This window comes from Hippichthys cyanospilos, chromosome 12, assembly GCF_059441005.1.
Source record: "Hippichthys cyanospilos isolate Australia breed blue-spotted pipefish chromosome 12, RoL_Hcya_1.0, whole genome shotgun sequence".
Classification (NCBI taxonomy): domain Eukaryota; kingdom Metazoa; phylum Chordata; class Actinopteri; order Syngnathiformes; family Syngnathidae; genus Hippichthys; species Hippichthys cyanospilos.
This window is the reverse complement of record NC_142380.1, coordinates 20612270-20621779: the sequence shown is the minus strand read 5'-3', so window position 1 is coordinate 20621779 and position 9510 is coordinate 20612270. Positions and strand designations below refer to the sequence as shown.

At 42.8% G+C, this 9510-nt stretch overlaps 2 protein-coding genes across 7 annotated transcripts in view; both read left to right on the top strand.

The window, feature by feature from the left end:
• Window positions 1-5860, top strand: part of sugp1 (SURP and G patch domain containing 1) — an 11472-nt gene extending 5612 nt beyond the window's left edge. For 2 of the 3 annotated variants that reach the window (XM_088429892.1, XM_088429891.1), the window contains exons 7-14: window positions 628-751; window positions 824-1083; window positions 3088-3194; window positions 3265-3442; window positions 3542-3648; window positions 3859-4004; window positions 5310-5439; window positions 5531-5860. In XM_088429892.1, coding sequence (XP_088286018.1) covers window positions 628-751; window positions 824-1083; window positions 3088-3194; window positions 3265-3442; window positions 3542-3648; window positions 3859-4004; window positions 5310-5439; window positions 5531-5557 — 1079 coding nt within the window. In that variant the 3' untranslated portion in view covers window positions 5558-5860. The remainder of the gene's footprint in view (window positions 1-627; window positions 752-823; window positions 1084-3087; window positions 3195-3264; window positions 3443-3541; window positions 3649-3858; window positions 4005-5309; window positions 5440-5530) is intronic. The other variant, XM_088429893.1, reaches the window with a different exon arrangement.
• Window positions 5861-6220: 360 nt separating this feature from the next.
• The window catches only part of stk11 (serine/threonine kinase 11), a 70989-nt gene continuing 67699 nt past the window's right edge, over window positions 6221-9510 (top strand). For 3 of the 4 annotated variants that reach the window (XR_015867389.1, XR_015867387.1, XM_088428824.1), the window contains exons 1-2: window positions 6221-6572; window positions 7221-7981. Coding sequence is in view for 1 of the 4 variants with exons in the window: in XM_088428824.1 (XP_088284950.1) it covers window positions 7698-7981 (284 nt within the window). In the remaining 3 variants the exon portion in view is untranslated. Of the gene's footprint in view, window positions 6573-6614; window positions 7982-9510 lie in introns of those variants that run through there. The other variant, XR_015867388.1, reaches the window with a different exon arrangement.

Sequence of the window (9510 nt, the reverse complement as noted above, 5' to 3'; positions counted from 1 at the left end):
ACCGTGAATAGAGCCCGTGTTACACTTACCTTCTGCGACCCAAGAAGCCTTTTTTGAGGCTTACACAAGCAATCAATTGTTATCCAAGCAAACCTGCCTCAAATGGAGCTTGGTTTGTTTCTGGAAGTTGAGATTTTTTTTTTTTTTTAATTGCGCAAGTTAATCATTCCTGTGCATGCTCTGTTTGACTTCTCGGGGAATGTGTGACGCGGCAACAGCGCAGCAGACCGGAGCCGCAATGCAGTATGTGGAACCCCGGGGTCAGTCCATTGTAACATGTTTCTGTTTTCCATCAACTTGTTTGAATATTTTTTTAAGATTTGCACTTCAGGGCCAACGTAAAAGAAACACTGAACAATCGGGTGTTTGCAAAGTGATGGATGGTGCTGTAAATCAAGTTGTAAGAGATCATAATGGCACCAAGTGTGTCTCAATGAAAGCATTTGTTGAAATAAAAGTATTTGATCAAGTCAATTGGTCATTGACCAGCGCTGTCCTCGTTGCCCCCCCCTTTTTTTTTTTTTTTGTATCCCACATTATCTCTAGACGGGTGATGTATGAAGCCAGTTGAGTATGGTACAATAGTAGGGTGTCATTTGAGCCCCAGTACTGATAGACTGCTTAAAGTCTCCCCTCCAGTGGACGCGGAAACCCGGGAAGTGGCCGAGAAGCTGGCCAGGTTTGTTGCTGAGGGCGGCCCAGAGGTGGAAAGTATTGCCATAGAGCGCAACCGTCACAATCCTACCTTCAGGTTGGTTCTTTCAAAAGGGGTCCGGGATACGCTTACTCTTCTTCAACCGTCTATGACTTCTCGTCCCTGTAGTTTTTTATTTGATCAGCAAAACCCAGCCAACCGTTACTACAAAGAGAAGCTTCGGGAGTATGGTGGTGCAGCCTCGTGGGCGTCCAATACGGAGCCACTGCCATTGCAGCCGTGCAGTCGGGTGGAAGATGCGCCGCCTGTCAAACGCAAGAGGAAGAGTCGATGGGGGTCCGAAGAGGATAAAGTGGCTCTTCCCATTCCAGCCATGGTTGTCCCCCAAGAAGTTGGTGTCCCAGACCCCAACATGCCTTCTCTCTCTGGTACTTCATGTGGCCACACCTCTTCACACTTATATCCAGCTTTTGCCTGAATATGGCAGAAACTCACTTTATGTGATTACTCCGTTTTGACTCTTGCAAAAACTGATGCCATAATTTCTTTGAGACATCATGTAAATCCAATTAATCAGTTCCAGACAGCCAGAATTTTATTCAGCCTGGTACCCCCAGCCATTGCAAAGTGCTGTTGGATGAAAGAGAAAGACATTCAATCAATCAATCAAATTTTATTTGTATAGCCCTGAATCATCAAAGTCACAAAGGGCTTCACAGATGAAAAGAGGTCATGTTGAGACTTCTTTCGAAAAAAGAAGTCTTACAGAGACATCTTTTCGGTATAAGGTTCACAACAGCATCCCCTGTCAAAACTCCCAGAAGGGGAAGGAAAAACTCAAAAATCCCAATTTGGGGAAAATCAGAAACCTTCAGAAGGGACCAAAAGGTGGGAGGAGCCCCCTTCCAGGCCCACAGGTTGAAGTGGATGCTGCATGTACCAAATACAGAAAAATAGATACTCAATACAGACAAAAACAGGTACACAATATATATTACAGAAAACATATTGTGCTATATAGTGCAATGATGACTTCACAGCTGGCAAAGCCCTTGGGCAGGAACCTTCCCGCAGCCCAACCAAGTGGACCACGTACGGTAGATCTCTTAACCCACGATGGTCGATCAGCGCAGGGCCAAATAGGGGCGGTCAAGTCAACCTTCACCATCTAGCTAGCTGCGCTCCGAGGGGGCATTAAAAAAACAAAGAAGAAAGCTGCAGACAGGCCCATTAACTAAATGCTTTTGAGTATAAATGTGTATTTAGGTGGGATTTAAAGATTTGTGCTAAGGTGGCGACGCAAACTTCCATAGGTAGGGCATTCCATAGTACTAGCGCGTGAATAGAAAAAGCCCTTCATTCCGCTAACTTTTTAGCCGTGGAGTCGATATCAAACCGGCATTTTTTGATCGAAATTGTCGGGATGCAATATATGGTGATCCTAAGTTGACGAGATAGGAAGGAGCTAAACCGTGTAAAATTTTGTAAGTAATTAACAACACCTTAAAATCACATCTGGTGTATTGGAAGCCAATGCAGGTCAGCTAGAATTGGAGTAATATGTTTGAACTATCTCGTCCTTGTCAATAGTCTTGCTGCTGCATTTTGTACAGACTGCAGGCTTTTGACGCAGGAAATGGGAAGCCCAGAAAACAGACATTACAAGAGTCGAGGTGCGACGTAACACATGCATGAATTAATATTTCAGCATCACTAGGAGAAAGAATAGGGCAAATATTAGCTATATTGCCAAGGTGAAAAAAATGCCGTTCATTAATATGTTTCCAAAAAGAGATGTTTGACACATTTGTAGCGGTATTTCTGAATGTATTTTACTCATCAACTCTAGAAGATGAATAATGTAACATCGGTTCCATTGCTGCCTCCACGTTTGCTGGAACACTGTGTCATTAATGACAATTTGCGTTCCAATAAAACTTAGTGCCTCCTATACAAAATGTGAATATCAATCAATTTGGCAATAGGTTATTGCTTCAATTATTTTGCCCCTAATTTGAAAGGCAAAATGTACCATTCCTGTCATGGCATTACGAAGCAGAAACTCCTTAAAAGTCCTGTACCCTCTGAAGTGCCTTCACGTACCCCCAGGGGGATATTTGTACCCCCAGCTAAAAACCATAGTTCTCGAGAATCTAACTCTGGAAATATTTCCCGATGCATTTTCATAGACAATCACACAGGAAACTACTGTAGTCCCAAAATGAAAAGTAACAAGTTATAGCATGTCCACACTATGTCAAAGTGATGACGTGAAGTTGGCTGCCAGGTTATGGCAATAGTTTCACAATTTAACAGCTCAAACCTTAATTTTGCCAGCAAATGTTTGCATTGGATTTGCATTGAATGTATCACCTGCAGTGAATAGGGGGGTTCACTGTTAAATTTTGTGTTGATGTCTCTTTGTGTTCTAGCTCAAGATCTTCAAGGTCTTGGTTATAAGAAGGGGAAGCCTGTGGGTCTTGTTGGAGTGACAGAACTGTCTGAAGACCAGAAGAAGCAGCTAAAAGAGCAGCAAGAGGTACACACTTGTTCGCACACCCTTGGTTAAAAATAAATAAACAAACACTTTAGCTCCTTCACTTTTGTAGATGCAAGAGATGTATGACATGATCATGAAGCACAAGCGCGCAATGGCTGAGATGCAGCAGATGTGGGAGAAGGCTATGAAAGACCACCAGCACGAGTATGACAGTGATGAAGAGGTAGACCAGGACGACGGTACGTGGGAGCATCGTCTCCGAAAAATGGAAATGGAGAAGACGCGAGGTAAGGTTGACCATACTGAAGGTGTGGCCTTTACTTAGCTTTGAGCCTTCCTACTCCATTGTCAAGAAGGCCCTTCCTTCCTTGTGCTGATTTGATCAGAATGGGCGGAGTCTCTGACAGATATGGGCAAGGGGAAGCACTTTATTGGAGACTTCCTGCCTCCTGAGGAGCTGGAGAAGTTTATGGAGACCTTCAAGGCGCTCAAGGTCTGCTGCTGATCTTTTTTTTTTTTAATGAAAAAGGAAGAAAATTATTAAAAAGAATTTTTTTTACCTTGTTTCTTTAAAAAGAAAAAAAAGGTTCTAAAGGTATGGAAACAAAGCAGGAGTGAGTGCACAAGCTATAAAAGTCCACTCATTTTCACTCATGCACTTTTTGAGAGCAAAACATCAAGCAGCCCTTTGGTTCTTTTGCAGGAGGGGCGGGACCCAGATTACTCTGAATACAAAGAGTTTCAGTTGACGGTGGAGAATCTTGGTTTCCGCATGCTGATGAAGATGGGCTGGAAGGAAGGCGAAGGCCTGGGCACTGAAGGACAGGGTATCAAGGCGCCTGTCAACAAGTGCGTATTCTGTCCGCTCTTCCATTTGATGAGCTGAATGGCGTTACATCGCTGTCGCGTCATAAACGTTGATTCCCTCACCTGTGTGCCAATAGTGTTTTCATTTCACCACAAATGTGGAACTAAACTCACAAAACAAATTTGATTGTCGTCATACATTTTCAGTTTTTGTGTTTCCAATCACCCCGCCTGCATGTAGCTGAAACAACGAAACACTCACTCTCTTTATGAAGCTTTACCTAATCTCTTTTCCAGCTGCTTGTTTGTCAAGACACCTTTCTTTTATATCTGTTAATAAATTAATCATTAATTACGTTTTGGAACTGATCTAGATTAATTAACTTTTGTAATTGATCTAATTCATCTCACCATCAATTTTATTCATTTATTTTAATTTAAGATGGTATCCCACTGAGGGGTGAACGTTGGCAAGCCTAACACTCCATGATGGGACTGGCTCTTGAGCTCCTTCATGGTTCGTCTGGCGTCACCCGAGGTTACTATTGCCTCTAGGACATTTTGAACATGTTCTCATTGGGATAGCTTGTGTTATTGTGGCAGATCAGAGAATTGATTGATAACAACAAAACAGTGGCTTCAGTCATTTATCTTCTTCAACACTTTAACATATGCATTTCCAAACGTTTGCTTCCACTGTATTTTAAACTAGTCCCAACTGCTGAATGCAACCTTTCATTTCCACCATCAGGAGCAATGATGGTTTTTTTTTTTTTTTCCTTAAGTCTAACACCACCAAATAATGAACTTTAACTTTAAAATAAAACATACTCCACCCTGTCTGTGGCAGACTTGCTGAAATGCGGGGTGTTCTCAGGTTTAATTCAGCAAAGACCTTTGTTATTGCTCGCTGCATTCGCGTCTTTGTTGCAAGCATTAGCTGTGAGTGATTTGCATTGATGTGGTAAGCTAAATTTGAACTGATCTGTGGGAAGCAAGCTCCTTAGAAGCCGTCGGGGAATTATTTGAAAGTGAAATTTACTATTGATAAGAAGGATGATTCTCTCTGGTTTTCCTGTCTTCCTTCTGCTTGTGAACTTGCCCTCGTAGCCTCAACAGGAGCTTACCGGCTCATGCCAAACACAATGACAACCAATCGGTGTTCGCTCGAGGGTGACTGACCTTTGTTCGCCAAACCTCAACAACTCAAGCACAGATGCATAAAAATGGATTAGCATACGGAAAGCATCAAGTTAGAAACAACAAATGAGATTCAACACTTTCACTATGACTGAAATCCATTGAAACACAATGAATGTGTTGAGGTGCTTTTCTGATGGCTTACAGGGGAACCACAGCAACAAATGGAGCTGGGTTCGGTGTCGACCGTCCGGCCGAGCTATCAAAAAGCGACGACGAGTACGACGCCTTCCGGAAGAGGATGATGCTGGCCTACCGCTTTAGGCCAAATCCACTGGTAACAACGTGTCTGGCTTCTTTTTTCCTTTTCTATACTGATGCCACACTAAGAACACAGTTAATTTCATCAAATGTTTTGTTTTCACCAGAACAATCCTCGGAGACCATACTACTGATGGAGGACAGCCCCTCGCGGGAATGGACAAACGCGTAAAACTCAGCTAATTTGTCAAATTTGATTTCATTGCACAATGGAATTTTGCATGTGTGAAGAAGATTAAAAGGGGTGCTTGCCTGCTAAATATCAGTTTTACTATGTACTATGTTTGACTAGAAACGATTAAAGACACCATGTACCTTGATTTCCAAATGTCCCACATCAGTGAAGCTACAGTTTCAAAGCCCTGTCTTTGTGCCCTAACTTTGAGCTGCTTAATTGCCATTTCCCGATATGAATAAAATGAGTGCTACGTCACCGAGCTCTGGTCTTGTCTGACAAGTTGGTTGTGATTATTATGCAAGCACTAACGATGTGCTGTTTATTGAGGTGTGTTAACTATCACGAGTATGAATTTGTGAACATGAGGGTTTGCTGTTTGGTGGAGCCTCGTCTTGCGGAAGGTGACACCTAAATGAAATTCGACCTTGACCATAGCATTCCCCCAGGAGCTTACTCCAGATAATTATAACTCAGAAACCCCTGGCCAAACAAAAGGTCAATTGTGACTTAAACGCACTGTTACGCTAACACATACTTTGCGTGTTGGAAAAAAATTTGGAGTTAAATCTTTTTTTTTTTTTTTTTTTTTTTTGGGGGGGGGGGGCGCTGATGAATGACAGCGGCTCCGAATTTGCAAATGACTGCCTGCCACATAGCTTTTGCGTTATCCTAAAGCGAGTACGTTTGAGATCTGTAAATCAAGTTTTGCCCGCATGTCGCTCTTGGTCTTCGCATCTTTGCAAACTTTGATTTGACGCAGTAACTCGCCGACTGTCGCTGCGAATAGACTTAAGTTTAGGTGCGCGGGGGTGGGGGAAACAAGATGGCGACAACTTGACTGGCAGGCCAGAGTAAATAATACGAGGCGTCCGAAAAATATATGCAACTTGGCTCGAGACACTTTAATTATTCTGAAGACAGACAGAGGAGAAACGAATACGAGCGTGCAAGGATACGCGCGCGGATATTTGGTGAGTCTTCCCCACAACGGAGGAGTTGGCGACCAGCTAGCTAGCACCTAACATTGGGACTTAGACGCACGTCCGGTTAGCTTGCCGTAGCCTTGACTTTATCTGGCTCACGCTGTTCTCGTCTGGTCCTTTTTTTCGGAGTAAAGTACTCACACACAGCTCCAGTTACATTGTACTTTTTTCCCTCTCGTCATCGCCGGGAAATGGCGAGCGATCGCTTTGACGTTGCCAGTGTTAAGAATGGCTAGCTGGCGCGGCATGTTATCGCTAGCCTTACTTGCGCGACGACCTTTCACGCATCCCAAATTCGTACTCGCCTCTTTCACTTTCAGAGGAATTTGTATGCTTGCAAAGTTTGAGGACCAACCTGCGCCTTATACTTGTCGAGGCGATGATAATCTTTCGATGCAGCAAGCTTGTTCATTCAAGCAGATTGGCTCAGTTAGCATTCGGTTAGTTATTAGTGGAGCGCAATTTATTGTCACATCAGTCTTACTTTGCACGAAAAGATCTCACTCGAGTATAATTAATGGTAGTTTTCCCCGCCGGAAACCCCACAAGCTTGGGCCCCCGGAGGAGACAACCCAGTTGAGAAGTGTGCACTTTGATTGGTGTTGAAATGAGCCCAGTCTGGGATCCTTTTTGCAGACGCTGTAATGGAGGACACATGAAGAAGGGAGGAGCGCACTTTGGGTCGTCTCTCTGAACCTGGATGCAGTTCAAGATTGCACGTGAACGTGTCCAGAGGCAAACTGCCTTGTGCAACATGGAACCTTGATAGAAAGGCGCTACATGGCCTCAAATTAGGGCTGCTTGCCCTTCACTAAGGAAAGGCGAGTGTTGAAGAAAAAAAAAATTAGAATCACTTTTTATTGTTCAAGTGCATTTGTCTTAAGCGGAAGGCACAAAATGAAAGACTAAGACAGTGGACCTAGCACAGTGCATCTTTTGTCATGTTTACAAATCTGGACTGACCACCACCCCCAGCCTGAGTTCTGCCTCTCCTACTGTCACTATTCCTCTTCATTACCTTGGGCCTAGATTTTTGCAGCAGGTTGCTCTCCACCAGCGCGGAAACTTGTCCCCCAGTAGTTTGCACGTGCGGCTCAGGTCTGCGGAGCAGTCATGAGTACCGGGGAGATACATCACCTCAACTACCTGAATGAAAACGAACTGATGGAGATGGACACCTTCATTCACCGCATCGACTCCACCGAGGTGATTTATCAGCCGCGCAGGAAGAGGGCCAAGTTGATAGGGAAGTACTTGATGGGCGATCTGCTGGGGGAGGGATCCTATGGCAAGGTCAAAGAGATGCTGGACTCTGAAACACTATGCCGCAGGGCTGTCAAGATACTCAAGAAGAAGAAGCTAAGAAGGATTCCCAATGGAGAAGCCAATGTGAAAAAGTGAGTGGCCTGCCATCTTGTTTTGCGCGCATACACAATGAGCAAAATGAATGCTTTAAATTAGGGCTACACGATGATGGCCAAAATAATAATCACAATTATTTTGGTCAATATTGAAATCAAGATTATTCATCATGTCATTCATCAACGTCGATTCATCGCCCTTTTTTTAAACAAGCAGTATATAAACAAGGGTTCAAGGCTGGATACTTACAAACAATAATAATAAACTAAAATAAATAATTAAAACACATTCAGTCAAAGTCATGGCAAAAACACATGGGTCAACACAACACATGGAGTGCAAACGAATAAAAAAAAATGAAGCCTGCTTAGAACCAAGCACATTATTTACTTAGTAACTAAGCAATTTTTAATCAATTAGCAGTCAAAATGTCATTTTCGGTCATTTCAAACCAAATTTATTCCAATTTTCAGATTTTTCAAAATGGGTCTCTATTGATGGTCTGGAAACAATGCCCCCTGGTGCTAGGATGAAAAATTGATTTGACTTGTAAATACAAAAAAAATACAAGCTTGATTTTTTTTTTTATGTTAATATGGCAGAGAATCAGCTTAATTAACTGTGGCATTTCAAACTGAATTTATTCCAGTTTTTTGCTAATCAGATTTTTTGAAATGGGTCTCAATTGACAGCATATTATACAGTATATTAGGGGGTGAGAAAAGCAGAGGCTGTTTTCATGCAAGCATGTGGGAAACATTGCCATCTAAAGGCTTTTAAGGTGTAATTGAAACCTGAAATCTTGGGAGCTCGCCCGCGAAGCCTACTTCAGTGTCGTCGTGTTCCACTTTCTCAATTGAGGCTGTAGCTAAGGTGGGGTTTATGCTTTACGCGAGAATGTTCCGTGCAGAAAGACGCTTGGAATCTCGCTAGCATGTGTTTTGCAGCAATTTATACTCGATGCGGCTTCCATCCACAGTCAGCCGATATTCTCCCATACTACAGGTTCCAGTAAATAAAGTCTTCAGCATGGGTCACCAGCCTTTTTGAAACCGAGAGCTACTTCTTTGGTGTTGAGTAATACGAAGGGTTACCAGTTTATTTGAAGACCCTGATTATGTTATTGATTTCTCACAATAATTAAGAAACAGCTGTAGTAAATACTGTATGTTAAGCAAGTGTAATATGAAATGTATATGTCATGTATGCATAATCGTTAGTAAAATTACTAGATCACAATGTTTTATCACTTGTAAATTGTTTGCAGAACAGGTCTGCGGGGTACACATGTGATACTCGGTTTTACCCACTATCTGCGGGCACCACATCGGTGACCCCTGGTCTACAACATATAAAAAAAACACTACTTTATAACTGGTAGAGAATCCTTGAGAATCCAAACGATCGACATTCTTTCAAGGTTTTTTTAACAGACACCTTTTTCTCTCTCCAGCGTACGTGCTCTGCAGGAAGTGTTTACTGTATTTAGGTCGGAGTTGTTTACGGTATTAAGTCATACTAGTCCTTTTCAGCCGAGTCATAAAAGTGCTTTGTAACGTTGAAC